The 23,894-nt window shown below is 46.2% G+C and overlaps 1 protein-coding gene across 2 annotated transcripts in view; it reads right to left on the minus strand.

The window, feature by feature from the left end:
* LOC120841507 (mitoguardin) overlaps window positions 1–22,540 on the minus strand; it is a 52,008-nt gene extending 29,468 nt beyond the window's left edge. The window contains exons 1-8 of one of the 2 annotated variants that reach the window (XM_040212409.3): window positions 22,349–22,519; window positions 20,993–21,161; window positions 19,408–19,529; window positions 13,940–13,992; window positions 12,058–12,165; window positions 7,916–7,989; window positions 6,186–6,362; window positions 671–783 (exon numbers count right to left, since the gene is read on the minus strand). In XM_040212409.3, coding sequence (XP_040068343.1) covers window positions 671–783; window positions 6,186–6,362; window positions 7,916–7,989; window positions 12,058–12,165; window positions 13,940–13,992; window positions 19,408–19,529; window positions 20,993–21,022 — 677 coding nt within the window. In that variant the 5' untranslated portion in view covers window positions 21,023–21,161; window positions 22,349–22,519. Of the gene's footprint in view, window positions 1–670; window positions 784–6,185; window positions 6,363–7,915; window positions 7,990–12,057; window positions 12,166–13,939; window positions 13,993–19,407; window positions 19,530–20,992; window positions 21,162–22,348 lie in introns of both variants that reach the window. The other variant, XM_040212410.3, reaches the window with a different exon arrangement.
* Window positions 22,541–23,894: the final 1,354 nt, after the last annotated feature.

The raw sequence follows: 23,894 nt of genomic DNA on the forward strand, positions 1-23,894 counted from the left end.
GGAAAGAAAACGGTACGGTAATGGAATGGTTGTGATATGCCGTCCACAGATTGAGGACGACATCGAGGATGTCAAGAACGACGTCTAGGACGACCTCAAGGAAGATGTATAGGACGACATCTACAACGACCTCTAGGACGACGTCGAGGACATGACAAGGACGGCGTCTGGGACGACGTCAAGAACATCTAGGATTTCAAAGATGATGTCGAGGATGACGTCCTAGAGGACAATGTCAAGAACGATGTCTAGGACGACCTCTAGGATGACTTCAAGGACAATATGTAGGATGACGTCAAAAACGACCTCTAGGACAACCTCAAAGACATTGTTGAGGACAACATCCTAGAGGATGATGTCTAGAATGACCTCAAGGACAACCTCTAGGAGGACATCAAGGATGTCAGGTCACATCAACTTCAACTCCCGGTGCTTAAGAGCTTATGCGACCGGCACTTACGTGCATAGAGCTTACGCAACCAGTGCTTATGAGCTTATGCAACTGCACCTTACGCTTCAGCCACGAGCACTTCAGCCACAGGTGTTGTGACCTTGAGCATGGTTGGGCTTATAAAGCTGCTGGTTTTTACATGGCAGCGCCCAAAAGCCAATCGGGGAATAAAGTGTCGCATCTCTAAGGGGTTTAGTGGCCCAAGGGCCAGGGGCGCACCTGAACGTCCGGCACGGGATGGCGTCCCTCTCGAGCAGCTCCAGAGCAGACATGTAGAGCTGGCACTCCTCCAGCGCCATGGGGGGCTGCTCGACATCCGACAGGGTGGCCACCTGGGCATACAACCGGGCATCGTTTCACAACCTTAGGTTTCCTTTCATGGCACAGCCGCAACCAAAGGAAGCCGAAACGCCGGCCGAAAAAGTTTGAGAACCGGCAAAAAACGCCGAGCTATGCTAGCACCCAATTTGGGGTGGTTGCAGAGAGTCTACATCCTCCGGAAAAAACTTAGGAGATAAGAGGCACGTCGCCAAATAAGGAGGTCGTGCAAGATTGCACCTGCTGATGAAAGAAAGGCAGCCAAGTGTATACAAAAAGTGGGTGAACTATTTGCGTGCGGAAAGACGCCATTTACTCGTCGGTACTCCCTTCCTTTTTAGGTCTTTGTAGACCGGCACAAAATTACCTCGTTAAAACAGCTTTGACAACTAGTGTTGCACCGTTTGGGATAGATTTCTCGAAGAATCTACATTAATTGTCAAAACACAAGTTCCATCGATGGCACGTTTCTAGTTCAGCTGCCGGCACAGGTTAAAGGCCAGGGGTAGGGATGTCCTTACTGACAATGGACCATATAAAAGAAACAAGGCACTACCCCAATATCCTAGAAGTAGGGTTCCGTGTTTTCGGAGTTTATTTTTCATAAAATTCTGAAGATATTTTTCTGAATATATTTTTCGCTAAACATTCTGAATTTATCAGTTTTTTTGTTGTTTTTTTTTAGATTTTTATTCCTCAGAATTCTGAGGTTAATTTTATGTGTTTTCAATTTTTCAAAATAATAAATAAATAATGTCCAGACACAAACATACCCCAAATTTATTAAAACTCACCTGTATCGAATTACATTTCTGCAGCTGCATTTGGTTGGCATTGGTGGTCTTGCCAATTGGCAATACTAACTGTCCTACGACAAATATTGCAAAGAAAACTTGCATAAATTAAAGTCAATATTTCGAAATAACTACCGTAAAATACCGGGCACGCGCCTGCTAAAACTTTGAAGATAATCGCGAAAAAATAGGGGATGGGTGCCTGTCTGGTCATCAATTTTACGTATAACTGTACTATGCATATTTTCTCAGATCTTACAAATTTGGGAATGGGTGCTTAGTGTGGAATGGACAGATGCATGGTATTCTACGGTAAACACCTGTACTATGTAGTCGATGGGAAGCATAAAACCTCCAGCTGCCCTGCCCTCTCCTAAGAAATCTACACGTTCATAGCTTTCACTGTTACAAAAGCACAACCCCTCGTCCCTTTACGAAGTGCAAAGAGTATGTTCCAAGATGCAAAATCAGAAGAGTGGCTTTTGTAGTGACCCAGAAGTACAATGACCCATTGTTCTGAACGAACCTCAATGAGATAAACCGTAAGCCCCCTTTTGTCAATACTCCGAGATTTCAAAGGAGACTGACGTAGCTTTTCCTCGGGACCACCAACCTTAAGCGCCGTTCACACTCTTGCGACTGAGTAAGACCGAGAGAGACCAGACCAGTTTTTAAGCCTTTTGCGACTTCTTAGGACCGGATGCGCAGCAGCGGAGCTGGTCCTAAGAAGTCGCAAGAGGCTTACAAACCGGTCTGGTCTTTCTCGGTCGTACTCGGTTGCAAGAGAGTGAACGGGCCTTTATGCTGTTACAAAATTTCAAACACCGTTGTTGTTTTTCTATTTGGATATTGCGATCTCGAATTTTGGAGTTCTTCAGATAAATCCAAATTGACGAAAACTTGACCGGCGAGTGTTTTACGAAGCATTTGATTTATCCAAAAACACGGAACCCTACTCATAAGATAGCCCACCAAAAATCAAGAGGAAATCCGGTGAAAATTAGGAGTGGGATACTTTTTGGTGTGCGATCGAGAAAAGTTGAAAAATGCCATTTTTAAGTCATGTGACCTGCCAAGTGAACCAAAGATGACTGTCCTTCCCAGGTAGCAATGCTCGCTGATCTCCTGCCTAGCCAACTAACCCCTTTTCCTCCAAGGTCACCATTGGCCGGGAAACAGTGATTACTAAAAACAAACAATCTTTCGGGGGGGGAAAAAAAAACAATTTGTGCCAGAACTAAGGAGGCCTCTCGGCACATTACGCAACTAACCGCCAAACGTGCATCCTGGGGCCAACGAACGCCCAGTTCTATGTCTGGTCTTCTCATGGCCATCATGAATAATAAAGAAAAGCAAAAGGAACATGTCGCTTCTAGAGTAACCATGGCAGTTAAAATGCGTCATATGCAGTCGCACGGCAACACGGTCCTTTAAAGGCCGACCTAGAGATCCATCCTCTGCCGCGCAGAGAACACTTTCCCAACGTTCTTGTTTCCATTCCCTCTCCCTCTCGTTTCACCTCTTCTCCCAAAAGACGAAATTCGGGGGTCACTGATGCAGCGGTGTCCGGGGCCATAGTGTGACAGGAACACAAAGCCCGCGTAAAAGGCACCTAAATGTTTAACGAATGGCTAAAACTGCAAAGTGAGCCGCACTAGGGGAAATGCTTATATCATCGATATAACATAATGGCAGACATCCAAATGTGCATCCACGCAAAGATTTTCTCAAACCTACAATATATTTGCATATTTAGGGGACATCATTATCCTGATAACCATGTCTTGAGCCTGCAAGTTGAATGTTATCAAGTTGAATGTTATCAAGTATAAAGTCATTGCAGTCTAAGATCACTCCCAGTAAGTTCAAAATAAAGTTGCTCTCTCCAAGAGGGGAGGGATAGATGGAAGAAAATTTCTCTATGGCAGAAAATCCCCCGGCCCAGTTGTTGTCCCGAGAGTTGCCGTCGGTAGAGTCCAAAATGCTTACCTCGAGATATACAAGCCCGACCGGTTCACACCGTCAATTAGATCAAGGATATGTGCACCATCCTTCATTTAAGACTGTAAGCGAGCTACACATTCTGTTACGTGGCCTACAAATTGTGAAATTTAATTGGTCGGGACCTATGCCTAAAATTACAAATATTGTGCTAAAATAAATGTTTTCTTTTTTTTTCTTTTTTTTGGAGGGGGGGGGGGGAGTTTATTTTATGATATACACATCCTATCCACACATTTTAATCAAATGTTTTTTGGAGGTTTAACGTCTCATATAATTCATATTAACGCCGGCGCCACTGGAACCGTCGGCTCCTTTTGCAGTCGGGGTAAAGGTCTGATTCACACTTCCGACTGCTTACGACCAAGTACATTAAGACCCCCTGTGACCTCTCGCGATGACAGAACACACTGGCGCCATCTATCAAAAAGCCGTAGAACACTCATGATTTCTGTATGTTTCCAATTTTGCTCACGCATTGTTCTTTCCTTACTGGCTCGAAAATCTTTTCAAAAAGTTAAAATGACCTTGTTTGATAAATAGTATATACAAGTACCACAAAACCTTCGCTCCAATGAAATGCATTTCAAGGGACGCTTTCGTGGCCGCGTCTTACAGGCGTTCTAGGTGGTAGTGGAGTGCGGTCTAATGGCAGAGGATGCCGTATGTTGCCGTGCGTCTGCCCGCACGACTAGCAGATGGTGTCAGACGGCAGACTAGACGCATCGGACATCGGGACAGGGACACATTAGGCTTGCAAACGTGTTTGGCCGAACAGCCAAGCCAATTCAGTAGTAATGGGTGGGGCCCAGGGTTGGGCAGTATCGCGATACAAATGTATCGCGATAGTATTTCAGAAATACATTTCGTATCTGTATTTCTGTATCGCGATACATTTTTTTCACCAGTATCTGTATTCCTGTATCGAAATACATTTTGAATGTTCCTTTGTATCGCGATACAATCACGATGAAGTGTATTTCGTTACAATTCTTGAGAAATACTCCCCCCCCCCAACCCGAAAGAAAAAAAAAACAAGTTCGAAAGCATTTTTTTTTTTTTTTTTTTTACTTCTAAGGGTACCAGAGTCAAGGAGATGCTGGGGTATTGTTACTATGCTGACCAATTAGTTCCTTTTGATTCTGCAAACTATTTTTCTATTATTCCTATTCTCTCTTCTGAGAAGTGTTGCGTAGTGGGAAACTCGAACCAGGTGGCGTGCCAGGAGTGGAGTCAGAGCATCTTCTGCCGCAGGTCCTTAGGTAGGGATTTCTTGAGTCATTGTTTCCTGGCATCCAATGCCCGCTGCTAACCGTCTCTCTCGCCTTAACGTACAGATTACACCCTGCCGGCAAAGCTGAGTCACATTACGTTGCAGCACGAGCCAGGCGGTGGCTGACTTGAAATAGTAGGAAGACTCATGCTGTGAAGTTCAACACATATCCGAATGCATCTGCGGCTGCGCCCGTAATATTGCACGGCTCAAGGGTACGTCATCAGCCGACGTGAACGTGACCCGCTGCTCTGGTGATCCGAAACCCAGAAAGGAGGCCAGAGGTGGCCTCGCGGTGCCGATCCAGACTTCGTAACCTGCGACTCGTCTCGAGCCTGCTGTTTCTCGAAGAGCCCGCACCTGTACCGGCAATATCAGGTCGCAATCCACGAGGTCTCTGTTTGGATAATGCTAGGCAAAACTTGAGGACTGCAATCCGTGCGTCGGTGGCGGAGGGTCGGTAGTAAGGACCTTCAGAACAGGGATGCTACCGTATCGTTTTTTCAACTGTAAAACAGAAGATAAGACATGTATTCCAAGATTCTCCAGGTGGTCCACTATTCTCGAAAATTCCAAATGACAGTGCATGCACGATCTTCAGCTAGGTAGCCTACAACGAAAGTGCGCATTGTCCTTTCATACAGCAGCGTGGTAAAGTTTCATGTTCAAGGCCACACCTACAGATAAAGAATTCTAGTTCATTCCGCCGTGACATAATGTGATCAATGTTGACAGGATTCCCTCGTCAGACAGAGAGGATGTCATGGAATGGACCGCGGTCAGCATTTGTTGGAACGTTTTTTTGGGCCCATTGAAGACTCCTTGTCGTCCGAAACCACTACCTTCAAGGCAAAGTGCCAAGCCTACGGGAACGTAATTTCGGGATCGAAAACATCCACTTCAAACTTCAAGCTTCATCTCAGTTGGCGTCTCAAAAAATTTGAAAAATGTATTTCAGTATCAATATTTCTGTATTTGTATTTCTGCCCTCCCTAAAATGTATTCCTGTATTTGTATTTCCAAATACTTTTTGCCTGTTTTTAAAATGTATTTCCGATACGTATCGCGATACATTTTTACAGATGTATCTTAGTATCAGTATTTTAGCTACTATTTCAATGCATCCCAGTATTTGTATTTCCAAATACATTTTTGAGTATTTCTGCCCAACCCTGGTGGGGCCATTGTCTTTGGACTGGGCCTAGAACAGGTTGTGAACTGCACCTAAATTGCACCTTGTGCTGCAAATATTGCAATAAAATGGATATTTTGTTGTGTAAATTTTCTTTTCTGCAAAATGCATGTTTTATATGAACCTTTTCAAAACCCTCCCAACGTGCCGACTCACATCGGAGACCCCCTCGGCCGACACGAAGCTGTCTGTGTCCATGGTGCTGGGTGGCGCCTGGGATGCCTCTGCAGGAGCCGGTAGGGAAAGCTGCCCCTCCAGCAGGGCCCGGCAGTGCGCCCGCAGCACCTGAGCCTCGGCAAGTAGGGTCCGCAGCCCGGCCTGATCCAGGAGGCCCTGGGCGGGAGCAGACGTCTTACACAGCTGGCCGCGGGGAAACGGGGAGTTGCCACGTACTAAAGTTACTACATCAACTTGATTGCGGAACTCCTGCAGAGAGGCAAACCCCCGACTACTTCCCAAGGCTGCCACCTGCTATTTGAAGCACCATACAGAGGCTGTGCCTCAAAACTTGCGTATCTATGGAGCCAGTTGTGGTTACTGTAACAGCCATCTCCATCACCATGGCACTTCAAATGACAAGAGGTGAACCGAGTTGGTTCATGATAAGAGGGGTAAAGTGATGTTTTGTTTGTATGAACACCTCCGTTCCCCCCAAAAAAGTGTCCATAATTTGAGTTGTAAATAATAATGAGACAAAAATGAATGTAATTACCCAGTTTGTCCCCAAAAACATTTTCTATACAATGGGGTACTAAGCTTATCGAGCAAAGTTGCTATATGCCCATCTCGACCTACCTGAGATTGGCTTTGACCAAATATCCCAAAACTGCCTATTTTACGGCCCCGTCCAGAAAAGGTGCCCGAATGCAGACGATGCAGGCAACCCAAGGCGAAGGTTTACACAAAAGTGTAACTAGCACACGGAGCTTGTGCAGCAACCATGAGACTGCGTAGATTGCCACGGTAGCAAAAGCAGGCTGGTGGCAATTGAGCTGGCGGACCCAACTCCAAATAAAACATTACTAGCAGTTTGCTGTATTGCATCGAGCCCCGCAAGCATGGGCACTGCGGAGATACTACTAACAATGCTCGCCAAGCAACAGCTGTTTATTTTCAATTAAGTCACAGGTTTGTGTACACAGCATAAGGTGGGCTACGCGTGCTGCGTTACCTGAAATACTATGCATCTAACAAGAAACAAAATGAAACAATTCGTAACCAAGTAATTCTGCACCGAGCGCAGCACCACATGTTGGCAAAGTGAGAACAATGTGCAAGCACCAATTTTACGAGCCCTTTCTTGCTTCTTATTATGCACAAACAAGTCTCCAGAAAAATAGAACGACTGGTGCTTCTTCATCTTCAGAGCTGCCACGAGACGTTTAGGACGTGCAACGGAAAGCTACGGACCTGCACTTGATTGGGAGCTGCAAAGCACGGCATGGCCGAGCCAGAAGCCGGGAAATCCAGAAAGCTAAAACGTGGCTAAAGCTGGGCCGCTGGCTTGAAAACAGAAACAGTTTGTACATGAGTTGCCAGTCGAAAACGCAAATTTAAAATAGTTTGCAGATTGACAAGCTATCGTTGGCACAGTTTCGGCAAATTTTCTCCTTGGGCACAACAGGGCACGGGAAAATAAAAATTAATTTGAACGGTGCAACTGACGCATTCAGACCACCACTGATGCTTATACGAGTTTCTTTCACTTCTGCTCGTCGAGACATTACGGTCGACCTATAGTCGCCTACTTTTTCTAACTATTCTCGACAAATTCTCCGACAAGAGTTCGGCCTGTGCTCCAAGTAAATGCGGTGGCTTCTAGACTAGTAACGAAACCCGTCCAGCAGAGCAGACCACGGCTGGGCCGCAAGGGCCGGTGCACTCACCGGTAACCTCTCCCTCTGCAGGGCCTGCAGGGAGTCCTCCCAACATCCCACGGCCGCTTCCAGGGACTCCAGACCTGGGTGCACGAATGGCGCTCACTCCACACCCTCCAAGGCACGAGTCTCCAAAGCATGTCGGCCAATCACTCGACCAGACGGCGGGCTTTCGAAATTTCTGAGCCCACCGAGGAGCTCTGCTACAGTACGGCGCCCAGAACACGTCTTCCACTACAGTCTAAGCTCGTTATAACAGACCTTGATTTTGACTAAGATTTTGGTCTGTTGTAAGAGGAGTATGTTCTATACAGATATGAAGTTTAGTCAATGGTATGTAGAGAAAATCCAACCGAACTTCACAAATTGGTATGTTGTATCCAAATGTCTGTTGTAAGCAGGTCTGTTGTAATGAGCGTAGACTGTAGTATGTTCAGCGTCCTACACCGCCAAAGCGTCGAAAGCGGACCCCAAGTGCCAACAAATGGCACCACAGGAGCGGGGGTTGTGTTGTCCGACGTCACTATCTTTCCGGTCGGTTGTGGAAGTTCTGACAAAAAGTATGGACAAGTGCGGGTGTCGCTGTGGCCTCCAGGCTTCTGGATGCTGAAGCCTCCGTGGACCATCAAGCTGGAAAGCAACCTGCAGCAGAGCACGGCGTCTGCCCCGTCCACCACCACCGCCGTGACACCGCCAGGTTCGTGGCGACACTTCTACCATGAAGCCGGGCGGAAATAAAAAAAAACATATATCAGGATGCAGCAGGCACACCAGCCGAAGACGCGTTCCAGGCACCACGGCCACGGTGCGCCGGTGCACAACAGGGAAGCTTGACGAGATTGGCGCAGCGCCAGGTGCCACGTCACGGGGACGTCTTGACTGACACGATAGCCGTGAGGTCACATTAGGAGTAGCATATTGGCCCCGTCTGATGGCGACAGCCACCATCCCGAAATTCTCCTCGCGACTGTTTGTGCACGTTGCTTGCAACATTTTTTTACATCCCGTGGACAGCGTCAGCTAGTCTACAAGCTGACGAAGCATCTGTGTAAGATAATTTTCCGACATACCGGGCAATGACATTGCCGACACAGCGGAAGAGAGAGCTTTATCTAGGATGACTGTCGACACTGTGAAGTAAATATTTGTGCAAATTTCCTTTTTCTTGATCTCTTACAAAATGTATTCAATTCATAATCAAATACCCTTTTCGTTCTCGGCAAGTAATCGAGTATAGGGGTCGACCCATGTTCTAGTAAATATGGTATGTGATGCCAGTATCATCTCTCATGCATTCCTTTCATTTTGAGACTCTGAGTGAAGACTGATAGGCTCATTCTTTTGCATGTCTGGGTTGCCCTCGTTTCCCTAAAAGGAGAATTAACCATTATTAAGCAAGTAGAGGAGGTGTTCTTAAACATTTTGATCTCGAAGAACCTCCATCTGGTAAGTATGTGAAAAAGGTCAATTTTGAGTTCAAAGTGAATTCAAAGCAAATAGAAGTTTTTTTTGAATATTTTTGAGTTGAATATGGAATAGTTCCTCTAAGCCTCTATGGCACCACGTTCAAGGGAAAACCCTGCTGAACCTGTGAAGGTTATACTCAAGCTTCCACTCATACAATTCTAAGCTAATTTTAATCCATCTATACTTAGTGACTGTGGCTTGAAAAAGTCCAATGCAGCTACTTTCAGATGGCAACTAAACAATGCATTTGACATACAACGAAACCTATAGGGATGCCCAGCTATACTAATTGAGGATTTATAAATATTCTCGCTATATGCAAATATATTTTTTGCAGTCGCGAAGAATCAACGCAGGTTGCCGGGCATTTCTGCTTAACATACTCGTGCAAAATAGCCAAATTAACTTTGAAAATTTTTACTTTTCAAAATTAAGGTATTAGCATCAACAAAATATGTTTCTTATGAAACACACCAGGCGTGCGCGTGAACCATCCCGCTTGAAAGTGTGTTTTCCTCCCAAGCACGCAGCAGCAATATTTGTACTTTTCAAAGTGTTGATTGTGGCGTCCTAACCCCGTTGAGTGTACTTCTCCGCACTGCACCGGTGCTTGGTAAGAAGCGCACTCAACGGGGCTAACACAAGGCGTTCCACACCTCTAAAAATAAGAATATCGCAGCTCATGTTGAAGCGAATATTGAATAGTGTATTATTGTAACCTACTACATGAAAATTCAAATATTCCACACAACCCTATCTGGCTTAAATGGAAGCCGGAAAATGCCTCGTGGTCTTGGCATTGTCCAATAAAGTGGCACAAAAGACCACAGACTTTGTAAACAATGCACATACCAGGGAATGTTTGGCTCACAGATATGCATCAATGAATGGGTCGGCTATAAAGCAGTGCATAATCTGGAAAAACATCTTACTTTGAGGCAGGGACGGCTGAGAAAATTCGGGAGGTCAGGAAATGGTTCCTGAGAACCCAGCTAGGAACCTCTAGGCTACTAGGAACCTCTACAGTAGGTTCCTAGGAACCCAGCTTGAGAACTCATTAACTCAAAGAGTTAACAAAAGTTTTGAACGAGTCTGCACCTTTATGTTTGTCGATAATTGTCTTTCTATTAACTTAGAAAAGCATAGTGAGAAAATTCTTTGCTAGTCAACTCTATTTTCACTGCAGACTATTGTAACTTTTATACTTGCACTTTTCCAGTAGCATAATGGCAGTTGCAAAATATCTGCTTCGTCTCGAAATTAATTGCAGAACTAAAACTAGTTTATATAATATGACTATTGGCTTCATATTCGCTTCAAGTAAAAGATCACTGCTCGAACACCCTACCGGTTCCAGTAGAACTAGCAGAAATCTCAGTTCGATTAACTACACTCAGAATGGTTGATGATTTACCAACCCTCATCGGATGAATGATCAACGCAGCAGGCGCCGTCACCATGCATGCTTTTTGCGGAAGTGGACATGCTGCTCGCAGGAGCAATGTCAAATATGGCAAAACATAGAGTAGAACCTCAATGATACATTTTCGGTTTATACATTTTTCCCCACTGTTACGTTCATGAATGCCGGTCAAGGCAAACTCCCACAGGAATATGCGATTTCTCATTCACGGTGCTTGTACTTCCAACTCGAATGTCCCAAAACCGCCACATTATGAGGCCAACACAGCTACTCTCTTCCTTTTGCCCCGCTTCCTTTCTTCCTCACCGTCTGCATCCCTGCAATATGTTTTTACAGCGGAGCTGTCAAGGGCTAGGTTCTCCAGGATCGTGTCCACCAGCAAAAAAATGACACTGAACTCCGGACAGCTACCAACATCTATGAGCGACGGCGGCAACCAGACAACCGGTTGCTGCCGTCGCTCATAGATGGCGGCAGCCTTTCTTCAGAGGAAGAACAAGAGTGTAACTTGCGGCAATATGCGCAGCAGCGCGAATGGTTCCGCAACTATTGCCTAAAGTTCACTGCGTCTAACACTTCAGATTCCCTTGCAAAAGAAGAGCAGATCGCTTGCCTAGAAAAACATAGTCGAAAACAGAAGCTACAGCTCCGCTGCTCTTTCTTCTTCACCAGAGTGGAAAGGCTGAAAGTTTTTTTGCCAGGGTAGGCAGAACCATAAACCATAAGTGTGCTTGAAAGGAATTCGGGTTTTCGCACTAATACAACACTGCGAAGACTGGCTCTCACATTCACATTCGAGTGTGATTAAGTATGTTGTGCCCACTTACAAGAGAACACACTGGTGGACTGGTGCCATCTATCACGTAGCCCTGTAACTTAAACACAAATGTTCGAACCAGCCTCTACGGCATAACTATGGCAGCTGATATAGCGGAGTCGGCGCTGCATCGGTGCTGAGGTAGCACGGTGCCGCACGTGTCAACGGGCCTTTGTAGCAAAACCATTCACTTCCACTTGAATGTACAGCCACAGCCGAAGAGACGAGCCATAATTTTCTTAGCCCGGCCATTTGTACGTGCATCGGCAGGTATGACTGCGGTAGGGAAGCTCTCACGTGTGCCAGCTAAGATCGGCGGCACGAACGACTATGCCATGGTGGCAAGGTTTGCCAAAGCCCCCCCCCCCTCAACATGGAGAAGACCAATTACGGTCCCCTCCTGACTTCCGTGGGATCCCCCAATCGTGTGGGTGGGACACTTACCCATGCGTCCCAGCTGGTCGGCGGTCAGTGGGGTCTCGAAGCCCCCCGTGATGGCGCGGTGGCGCAGGGAGGGTCGCCGGCACTCGGCACACAGGGCCCTGCGCACGTCTGCAACCACAAAGCCTGGCGCTCACACACAGAGCACACTAGCAAGTCGAAGTGGAGCCCATAGAGTAGCCGACAGCTCAAGAAACGCACGACGTGGCTCGTTACATCCGTAATTCTTGGTTCGCCATTCGTTCTTCGGTGTTATCAACTGACGCTGCAACCTTATTGGCTGCGGAGAAATAATAAGACGCTAGGCACTCGCCATGCCATGCGCTCCTTCAGCTGTCGGCGACAACAGCCGTGCCCAAACCGTAGACAGGTGCCACAAGCGGATGATCCACAGATGGAAGATAGTGCGGGTGGACGGAGAGCCGCCAAACAATCGCGGCGAAACGAGATTTGGTTTCTGTCTAGCTGCTTAACCTCCTGCTAGAAAGCTACTCATACAACGTAGCTCAATCCGCACGAGGCTATTTGCACCTCGGTACATGCTCAAAAGCATGCCGGCCCGTCCAGTGTTCGACCTTGAAGGAAGCTAACAAAGCGAGCAATGCTGCGAGTGATTTGTCCACACTGAGAAAGATATTAAGATACGAGTATGGCAAAGCAAACGAAAATACTCGTTGTGCGGCAGCCGTGCACAAATGGCCCCTCTTCCCCCGATTTACTTGGGCAGGCTCGGCAAGCAATCGTAGGGCTGCCCGGTTAATAAGAAACACCTCTCAGTGGACACAATGGCAGCCCATTATCTGGGAATGTGTGGCTTTCCTAGCAACAATTTAACAATAAAGGCACAAAATTGGGTTGCAGTCAATGACAGGTTAATAGTAAAGCGGAAGCTCCTCCAAACCTCCTTCCACGTTAGCAGAGCGAACGCTAAAGAGGAGGTTGCCTTCTCTCCAGCGTTCACTCTGCTAAAATGGAAAGGGGTGGGAGGAGCTTCCACTTTACTCTAAACCTGTCACCAACTATAGTCGCTATTTCTCTAAATTCAGATATTTAGCACCTTTTTAAAAGAAAAAAAGGTGTATACCTGCATTGAGGCGCCATAATTATGACTTCATGCAAGACATGCGACATGCGCACGAATACTTCACCCAAGAAAAAGAAAAGCGAGATCCACTCGTTCTAGAAATGTCAAAATAATGCTTTCCGAAACCTGCAAGAATAGCTTTGAGCAAAAGTGTGCAGTCAACCCTGGGTGTAGTTGTAGGCAGCTGAAACAATACCATACAATTAGCGACCAACTGGTACTAATGATAATGATCGAGCCTAGGACAAGAGCGTAGTTACAATTTACGGCACAAATGCGAGGCACATGGTGGAAAAAATATTTTAAACTATACAATATCACTCGTGGATTCGGATAATGTATCAAATAACAGGATATACAATATGCCATATAAACTTATGATTTTGTGCAAAAACCTAACGCCGATGTATTTCGCAATCTCGTTAAAGGTAGCGTCACGACGTCTTTCCAGAGGTGTCTTGTGCATCACAATACATGTATAAGTTCAGTTTCTTTGGAATCACAACTCATCACCCAGACATCAATCTGGCTCATTACTCTATCTCGGGCAACGACACCCCACAGCAGGGCTGCAATGCCTCCTCACAGCTTTGGGAGCAGCTTTCCCCAAAAGGTGCCTACACGGCAGGGGCAGGCAAAACACCAGATCGTCAAGAAACCATAACCAAATCACTACAGGACTACGAGCCACATAAATCGGATGTTTCTGCACACCAACATATATCAGAATGCAAGCTATTAGAAGCCCGACAAAGACCTACTCGGATGACGTCAATCTGCACGCCCCAGAGCGAAACTCACCTCCATTGACGGCAGCGCTGGCGGTGGGGGTGAAGTAGCGCCGCCTCAGGTACCTGCAACGAGACAATCCTCAGCTGACGCAATCCTACCCTTCTCCCCATGGTCGCCACTGGTCGATCGAAGCTCCACCCTTTTTGCATCGCACGGCACAGCTACGAACCACTGCACGGCTATGAATCGCGACACAGCTATGAACCAGCCAAAGTCGAGCAATGGCCCTCCTAGCCCCTCTGACTCCCCTCCCGTCCCTGCCTCTCGCCACCCTCGGCAATGGGTCTTGGAACGGGCTCCTTCTATGCGTTTGTAGCAAAAATGTCCCGAAACCCAGGACTTATCATTACGAGACAAACTATGCCAACTTAACGTAGCAATATTAGTGATTTACTCAAATATTTTTGTCTCTCATACGAGAGACGAGTATGATCAAACAAAAAGTTAGGGCGCAAACAAGCTGGTGAAGGTTTAACATATTGGACAAAACCCCGAGACTGGGGGGGAAAAAAAGGAAAACACCACACAAAGTCTCAAAATTGAAACTTTGTGTTGTGTTGTCCTTTTCCCCCCCCAGTCCCGGGGTTTTGTCCAATATGAGTATGATAACCTCTCCGGACGCTGTGTCCCCTAGGTACATGCTGACAATGCCTCTTGTACGGAAAACATACTAGGTAGTATGAAAAAACATAGTCAATTTAAATCTCCAATATTGCGTCGCTGAGTAGGTGTGGTTTGTTTCGAATGCAAGTGTAGCTTCCTCAGCACGTTTGAAGCAGTAAAAAAAGACTCATTTATTGTACAGGATCAAATGGAGGAAATCAGCTAAACCCATTTCTTCGGGGCTTCAATTTACGGAACTTTAAGCTAAAATTCCATGATTTTTGGGGTTTTTTTTTTCTTCTAGTTTTGGGGGGGTGAGAATTTTTTCCCACAGATTCTGTGTTTTCCGTGTAAATTTGTTAAAGGGAAGATGGGGCGGTTCTGCATTTGAAAAAAACAAAAAAACACTTGAATTGTGTTCATTTGGCCGTTAGAATTACAGATATCATAATTATATTTCAATGCGACGCGCTGGAGAGCCAAAAGAGCAATTTCAAAATAGGGCTGAAGCCCCGCCTCCCTAGCCTTGGGCAGCCAAAAGATCCGTCGATGACGTCACGGACAGCGACTGTCTTTCGCGTTTTCTCGTGTTTAACAATTCTTGCGCAGCAAATGGTTTGGGTATTCGGGTTTATGAGGTAGAAATCCACTAGAATTCACTTCTAACTTTTTTTTTAAGAAGCTCCGTAGCTTCCCTTTAAGTTATAACCAATTTACATAACAAAAACACAGAATTTATGGGGAAAAATACCCTACACTATTCTACTCCCCCCCTCCCCCCCAAAAATATACCCCCAAATAAAATAAATAAATAAACCTCGAAATCAACGAATTTTACTTGTGACTGAGGCAACTGAGTCTTCTATATTTTGTTTCACATTTTTTTCATTCATAGGAATATATCTAATGTTTGTTTTAGAGCATTTAATGTTGTACAAAGATAAATGTAATATGTAATACTCTCTTTCTGATGAAAGATTCTACAGCAGTGTCCATCCCTTGAAATGAAGGGGGGGGGGCGGGGGGGGTGATACATTAAGAATTTTCCACAAAGAATAAATATTAATGTAGTATCTGAGTTCTATGGATCATGTCAGGAGACACCTAGTATGCAATGTGTTTTGAGCTGCACTCTGCATTTATCTAGAATCCTTTATGCATTTATGGTAGTACAATATGTGTGACAGTCATGTGATTGGTGCCACACAGGTCACAAGGTGACGCGACATCTCGATGCAGTGTCTCGCAATGTCACAGTGCCATGGAATGCCACGGTGTCATGCCGTGGCATCGCTAATGCCATAATGTGACCACCGTTTTGCTGACGACGACACCTGACCACCGTCAACTAAATTTGGCAGGCAAGAATCCCTTGCCCGTAAAATTTCAATAACACCAAATTTAGCGGGACGTGGTTCCGCTAAACCTGGGCGGCATGTGGCGTTTTTCATGGCGCAATGTTTTTTTCTTGCATCATGTCCTACTTTTTTCGGGGATCCTAGTGCTTAACCCTTTCAGGTCGAGTTTCTTTTTTTTCCTTTTTCAAAAGTTACTTTCCAGTGGTTGGGTTTTAATTCCAAAAGTATGGTACAACAAAAAAGTCAATGCATGGTTCTTTTTTTTCTTATGATCTAGCAGGAGCATGCACAGTGCTTGCACACTGTCAAGGTTGAAAGGCATCGAAGAGAGATATTGAGGGCAAAAATTGTCACCTTTCTACCATTCAGTTTCATTTAGGTGCATCAACTTCCGCAACAATCCGGCAGACTCATATACTGAACCGGGGGTACTTTATACGACTCTATCATAAAATGATGACCTCTCATCCTCTGAATTCAATTCTCGAGAAGCATTAAAAGTCTGACCCGAAGATCCGCTCCTCCGATTGCCACTAACACCGGAGCAGTCAACACGCGAAGCAAACATCTCTCTTGCGTATCACGTGCGCGAAGCGTCGATTATGTGCGCGGAGCGAATTTAATGTTTATAGTTTGTGTTTTAGTCAAGGGGCTCTCATTCAAATTCTCACGGTAATAAAAAGCACTCAATTATGAACTAACCTAAGCAAAAAAATTTGGGGCCTGGCAATTGCTTGTCGAAACAAAGCTAAAAAGGTCTCCGATGTCGCATTCGCGCTAAGCGTGTCGCACAGTGTCATGCCATGGGCCTCTTGAAAAATATCTTACTTTTCTTAAATTTACGGTGTTGGCTACCTATAAAAAAAAGGATGGTGGGATACGTTTCTTGGGTCTCCCGACACACCAGACTTTGTGCGCAGGTACACAACACTGCGGTTCAAATGACGACTATTGTGGGAGACCTGTTTCTTTTTATTTTATTTTCGGAACCATTGCCAGGTGGTTTTATTCTAAAAAAAATTGACGGGACAGGCTTCCATCTGCTTTTACTCAATCAAATATACCACGGGCCTTTAAATGGGACTCTCTATTACAATCGGATGATTGGTTCAGAAAAAAATTGATTAGGTTACGTATTCATCAGAAAAAAATATTGGGAATGGTACTGATTTTAAGAAAAATAGAAAATACTCTCTTTTTTTTGTTTTAGATTTCGGTACCCGCAATAACTGATTCAATAAAAATGGCAAGAGGCCTTAGGTAGGCAGATGTATGTGTGTATATATATATATATATGTATTCTGAATGAAATGTCATTTACATATTTATTTTTACTAAGGTGTCCACATGAGTAATTTTTATACCGAGAATTTAATGAGCCCAAATAATCTGGACTGCTAATGGCCTGATTATTTCCACTTAATGGAGTAAAAGCACACTGTGTGTAAACGCAGTGTGCTTTTACTGCACTGGGCCGATCATCCTGTTTCATCGTCTCAAAGTCCTCGGCTTCTTAAATGATCCGTGACACAATAGGGTCATGCTGCACTCTGGAGTGCTAGCCAAGTCGCCAGAAAGGTATGGGACGTGGCAGGCCTTACACCTTCTCTACGCTAAGTCTAGGCAGGTCCTTAAGGCCGCTGGAGGTCCGTGTTTCAACGGGGGCTTTCACAAGGATGAATGGGCCCAAAGCAAGTGAGTGCTGGATTTTTCTTCATGCAGTGCTGAGATGCACTAGTTTGTTAACGGGGCGATCGAGACCAAAACCATGCCACTCTTCTCCATGGCCAAAAAGGTTCCATAACACAACGCACACAGTGTTGCATGCAGGCATTTTTGCAAGTAGTCTACTGCAATCTATAAACTGAACCAAGGATTGAGCTTAATTAAGCAAAGCAGCTTCATCAAGCTAGAATCCCTAAGAAACTTTAAAAATTTTCAAAACCCTTCCAAATTTTCAATTCGATTCCGAGGTAAAATCAAGAACACAACTTGAAGGTCGTACTGCACAAGGACTAGCCGTCAGGAAAGGAGGGAGGGAGGCAACCCTGGTAGCGCAGATTTATTAATGCGAAAGTATTAACTGTTTCATAGAGTGAGCCGACGTCATCAGCTTTGAAACCACGCCAAATGCCTCTAAAATCCTTCTCCAAGTCAAGCCAGCTCCCATTCGCCGGTTAGCCAATGCACCCATTGGCTAGCGCGAGTCGACCAGGCTCCCGTTCGCCAGAAACGCAGCGCCATGAAGTGGCCAATCGTTGAAACTGACGCTGCGCATCAGTTCCAACGACTGGCCACTTCATGGCGCTGCATGTCCGTCAGCGAGATTAAGCGTGCCAACACGCGCACAGCAAGAATGATGTACATGCTTCCGCACCCGCAACTCATAAGAAGTGCTTAGGTGTACCTCAGCCTTCCTATTTATTTATTCATTATTTATTCCAGTGCCCTCAGGGCCTACAGGGGATTAAAGAGAGGAGTAGCTAGGTATCTATACTCATGAACCACTTGTCTTGGCATTTCTGAAAAAAGGAGGAAAGAGCATGCACAGCTTTAATCGGTGCTCCAAATGGGAGAGGGCACATGTGGCCATACCTTTGATTGCATTGCCAAGAAAAATTGTCCCTGAGTATAAACACATGAAAATAGATAAAAAAAATTAGTAAAACATAGTCATGGGACATTTACAGAAAAATATTCATTAACAGCAGTTTTCAAATCTAATGAGAGTATTGATACTAATGACGCGGGCAGGTGGTTCCATTCTGACGATGTTCTAGGCTTGAAGGAATCATTATGCGATGCGCAAGTTTGTCTGCTTCTTGCACAGGGGTTGCGATGACGTCAAAACGAACGAGCTCTTGTTGACTGACTGAAATAAATAGTGGGTAGACCTAAAGGCATCTAGCATTGAGGTCTACCCACTATCCTTCCAAGCAAAGCCTATCAAAGGTTGGCATTGTTCTGACGTTAAACGCAACCTCTGAGCAAGAAGCAGACAACTTGCCCTCCTCATAGGCTGAGGTTCGACTTTGAGGAAGGCCAACTTTGAACTGATGATCGATCCGTGACGAAATGTAGGAGGGGTTGAGGAGAAGTGTTTCTTTTAGGATGGAATTAGTATGATATATTTTGTAGAAAATATGCAGATGAGAGCACTTACGGCGCAATGAAAGGAGAGGCAAAGAGAAGTTAGCCTTCATGGATGATATGCTGGCTGTACAATGATAGTTGCCGAGTAAAAAACTAGCGCTATGATTCTGAAGCGACTCCAGGTTAGAGGTGGGTGTGGCCTGACCAGGATCCGAGATTGCAGATGCTGAGTCTAATTTCAAGCAAACGTGAGGTTTCAATAATAGGAGTTTAAAAAAGACTGGGGCTAAAGTATGTAACAGAACTCGCTTCATCAAGACATCATTAGAATGTCTGCAGATGGTCCTACAGACATCCCTAGGATGTCGTAACAAATTATGGGTGTATGTGGCAGGACATCTGTGCTGCCTGGGGAGCACCCACCTGGTGAGCACACCGAGCAGGATGATGCCGACCCCCGCCGACACGAGGACCAGCTTGCTGTTGCGAGGCACAGGCCCCATCCTGAGGCTGACTCCCGGCTTGACCTGGAGCATGGCGCCGGCCTGCAGGCAGACGGAATCATTCTCTTGATTCTTCTAGCCTTTCGAAAATGCTCACCTCACAAATTGTATACTCTACATATTATTGGGCACGAATTAAATATGCATGTTTTTCGATACGCACTCCACTGCACCATGAGGCTCCTAGGAACTGATAAAAGTGCAGAATGGAGAAGGAGGCCACGAGGTTGTGCATCTACTCTGTGTGCTCCCTCGCAGCAGCACCCCACTCCGCCCTGCAGTTCCAGCAGTTTCCAGGGGCCTCCAGGCAGCGCGGTGTGTATCGAAGGCCATGCACTCCACCATTTGTAGCTTGTTCGTGCCTGATGATACACTGTGCAACACTGTTAGCGTAAATAGGATACTGGCGCTTTTTCACATTTTACTTCAAAAGGATATTGGCAGGCATAAAATGTCACCGCTTAGGTTAGCGCCCGAAATCCCCCCTTCCTAGCGCACAACTACCGTAACATCCCGAGAGACGGCCCATCTAAGATCGATAGCAAATCGAATAAAAATAAGTGGTAAACTAACTTTCGGCGTGCCATAAAAAAAAAAAAGGTGAAAAATTGCTAGTCTTAGATTTTCTGATCCTCAAAACTTGCGATCAGGAAGGGGCCATGAACCAAAGATGACTGTCCTTCCTAGTCAGCAATGTTCGCTTATCTCCCGCCGTGGTTAAGGAACACAGTTTTTGCCGAGGTCACCATTGGCCAGGGCCCTACAATTACCAGGAGTGTGCTACCTTTCGGGTTTCAGAAAGAATAGGCAAATCATGCCAAAGATAGGGGGCGGGCTATCTTTCGAGGGTGGGCCATCTCTCGAGATATTACAGTAGTTTCCATAAAAAGTCTTTCGGTTTTAAGACAAAAACATAAAAACAAACAGTGATTGCTTGCTTGGACTAAGAGTGTAGATGCATTGTCATTGCACCATAGTGCCCAACAATGCAAGATGAAACTGAGCCCTTATTAGCACTTTTACTGCTATCTTTGACTTTACCTCTTGGAAAACTCCTGATGAACATAGATTGAGTGGTTAATTGATGTGGGGTCCCAGGATAAAGCAGGGAACACATGTGCAGCTCCAGCAGTTGTACCAGAGTAGTGCCCTCCCTTTCCCCCTGACAAGCGGCAGAGCACGCACGGTTGGCTGCCTAGGAAAAACATTTTACGAGAAGCTGGGGGGAAGGCACCCTTTGCATGTTAGACTTCACAAAATGCCATCAGCATGTCATACCCGGGTCACAGGCTGGCTGATTCTCGGATCGATATCAAAATGCCGGATGTCAAAACGCAAAAAAGATTCTAAACACTGAAAGATTACCATGCCGAACATGCATTTGGAGATGGAGTTTGTCCCTTGATAATGTTTTTTTTTTTTTTTTTTCTTACACAGAAACTTGAGGAAACTGAATGGCATTGCAATCCGGTTGAAGGAGGAACATTCAAAACCGCATCACCCACCTCAGACAGGCACACACCAATCGTGACCATGTTCACGGCATTGTGCCCTCGAACCCTAGTGGAGTATGTTTCAGTGTTGCGCAGTTGCCACTTCGGAGTTGGAATGATTCCGGAATCATTCCGCACTTTCGTGACCCCGGAATAAAATCAGAATGGAATGGCGGCAGCACTGGGTGGAATAGAATGGGAATGGAGTTAGATGCCTTTTGCCCAAAAGAGAATGGGAATGGAATGGGCTCGGTTCTAATGCGAGCTGTGTCAACCTTCATCTAGGGCCTACAAGCTGATATGGCGCAGTTCCCTTGCACATGGTAAGTGGCTCCTGAAACAGCATCATTGCACTGGAGGTGACTGACGGCTTCGATTGTCTCACTGGCTTATGCTCCTTCAAAGACGAAAACACGACACCCTCGGTGAAGCAACCAAAACTGAATATAGTTGTAAACGTATAAGGTGTCATTCTTGGCATCACAAGACGCGACAAAGCGGCTGTTGTAATCATGCGCGATTAGCATTTAGCTTTTAAGCAGGGTGTCAAACCAAACCAAACACCTGAGCAAAACCATTATTTTGCAGCGATAGTTGTTATGGGCTCTTTCCACCACTGGAAATGACGTCCGTTGTCGATGTTGTACTTGTAGTTAATGTAGCAGTTGTTCATGTAGCATTTGTAGTTGTTGATGTTGTAGTAGGCGATGCAGGGCGTCCGTCGTCGATGTTGCCGAATTCCCCGAAATGAAACTGAAATGGGGGTGTCCACTCCACAACACTGGTAAGTGTGTCGGTGTCTAGCCGTGTCTTTCCTCTGTATTTGGGAAATAAAATCTCACTTCTGTTCCGTCTTTTTTTTTTTTTTTTCTACTGGGAAGTTGGGGAAAGTACGCAAATTGCTAATACTCGCAATCAACAAACGTCGTACCCATCAGTTTTATGAGGGGTTCACGGCTGGACTCCGGCGGCCCTCGCGAGAAGTCCGCGCGGCGTTGGAAACAACGGCTGTAGACGCCTGCCGCGGAAAAACATGTTCGTTGATTGTTTGCGCAGCACGTGTTCACCTCTCCTGAAATCAGGCTTTAACGTAACACATATCGTTTGCACGGTTTACAGACAGCTCGTGCCGGCACAAGCTGAGCGCGGAGCTACAAACGCACACTGCTCCTCGGTGCTTCGAGCACTTCCGAAGGACGGGAGGGCTCCTTTTGCATATGCGAACACTCGGTTGTTACGGCCGAGCGACTCCGTCCGTCGATGCAACCGAGCGACATCAGCGTCGTAGCTTTGGCAAGGTCCCCGTGGAACCCATCGACGGACGAGGGGCCGGCCTGGCTGAGCGGGAGCCCACCCAGATGTTATTACCTTGTGGGTCGAAGGGCGGGATCTGTGCAGGACACGGCCGTCATCCTGCGATGGTCTTCTACATGGCGGCGCGCTTACACGACCGCACCAAACCCCGCAAGCCCGACGGACACCAAACCAGCTCCTTGACCGACCTGACCGACCGGCACGACGCGCCGCGTGAGAGTTTCGACTCAAGTTGGATTCGGATTCGAGATACCGAGACTAGCCGCAGGGCTGTAGGGCTAGAAAATCAAAACGGAACCGAAACTTTGTGCCTGGAGCGAGTCCCTGACTGGTGTGCAACGTTACTAATAGCGAGTTCGTTTCACGGCACTCGTGCCCACGCGTGCCCACTCGCAGCGTGGAACGGGTTCGTTTCGGCCGGCACTCCACGAGTGGTTGCACTCTCCGAGTTCCTTTCAGCGCTGACACCCCACGCGTGCATGCACTCGCTGCACCGAGAAAATCGGGAGTGCGCCAAAATGCAATCCCGTCATGCCTCGCTCCAGCGGGGCCGGCGAGGAGCGGGAGCAGACGACGAGGGTTCGTCTGCTACGATGTGTCGCGGAACCGAACGGAACAAAAAGTAGATTTTCTAGTAGAAATCGCGTCCCGCGGGCCACGAAATCAAACGCGAGCTTGAATTGTGAGCGTCTGCTATTTCATGAAGGAAACAATTGACAACCCGTGCTTTATTTGCAGGTTTTAAGTCACTCTGTTGCCGCACAGACGCTGAAATATACCAGTGTGTAAAGAAATGCTCAGAACAAACGTAACAGCGGCCCCCGAGATGTCTATCATCATCCGTGTGCGGGTGGAAAATTTAACATTTGTCGGCAACACTCCCCCAGCAGAAACCTCTGTCTGCCCAATAAGCATCAGAGAAAGCTAAATATGGTAACTTTACCCGAGGATTGGGCAACATCATCATGTTTAACATTTACCTACGTCAGCTAACTTGCCCCGTCGTATTTTGTTCGAGAAAGCTCTCGTTCTTGACGCCCTCACCAAGGCTAATTTCTGATCCACCTATAATGACGATCCAAATCGAAAGTCCCAGTTTTGCTGGATATTCCAACAGGCTAGTTTTAAGCCGTACCCTTTCAGTGGTTCACGCATAATACCATGCTCAAGCGGATCAAGCTTCTGCTCGGACAGCATCATCAGTTTTCTTCAGTGTAAACGGTTATAAGAATTGAAAGATCGTAACCAGCTGCTTTGTATAAAACTGGGTGCGGAAATTTACGCCGTCTGTAACTATCTCTACGGCAGCCGAGCTGCTTGAAGTCATCGCAACTATAAACTACAGGTTGCAGCGACCAACGTTTGTAGATAAACGTTGGTAGCCGACTGCATTCTCGCATTCCCACGCATCACTCCGAACAGAAAGGCGCTAGTTTCGGTTTGAACTCGGTACCTTTTCTACAACATAGATGGCGGCAACATCAGTCTTCTGCACTCGGTGCATTTGGCGAGTTCGTTTGAGTCCAGTTTTCCGTGCAACACTCTGTGAGTGCAATGCATTCTGGGAGAGAACTCGAACGGTGCCAGTGCGTGTGAAACG

The sequence above is a fragment of the Ixodes scapularis genome, unplaced genomic scaffold (assembly GCF_016920785.2).
Source record: "Ixodes scapularis isolate PalLabHiFi unplaced genomic scaffold, ASM1692078v2 PGA_scaffold3__209_contigs__length_174095766, whole genome shotgun sequence".
Lineage (NCBI taxonomy): Eukaryota > Metazoa > Arthropoda > Arachnida > Ixodida > Ixodidae > Ixodes > Ixodes scapularis.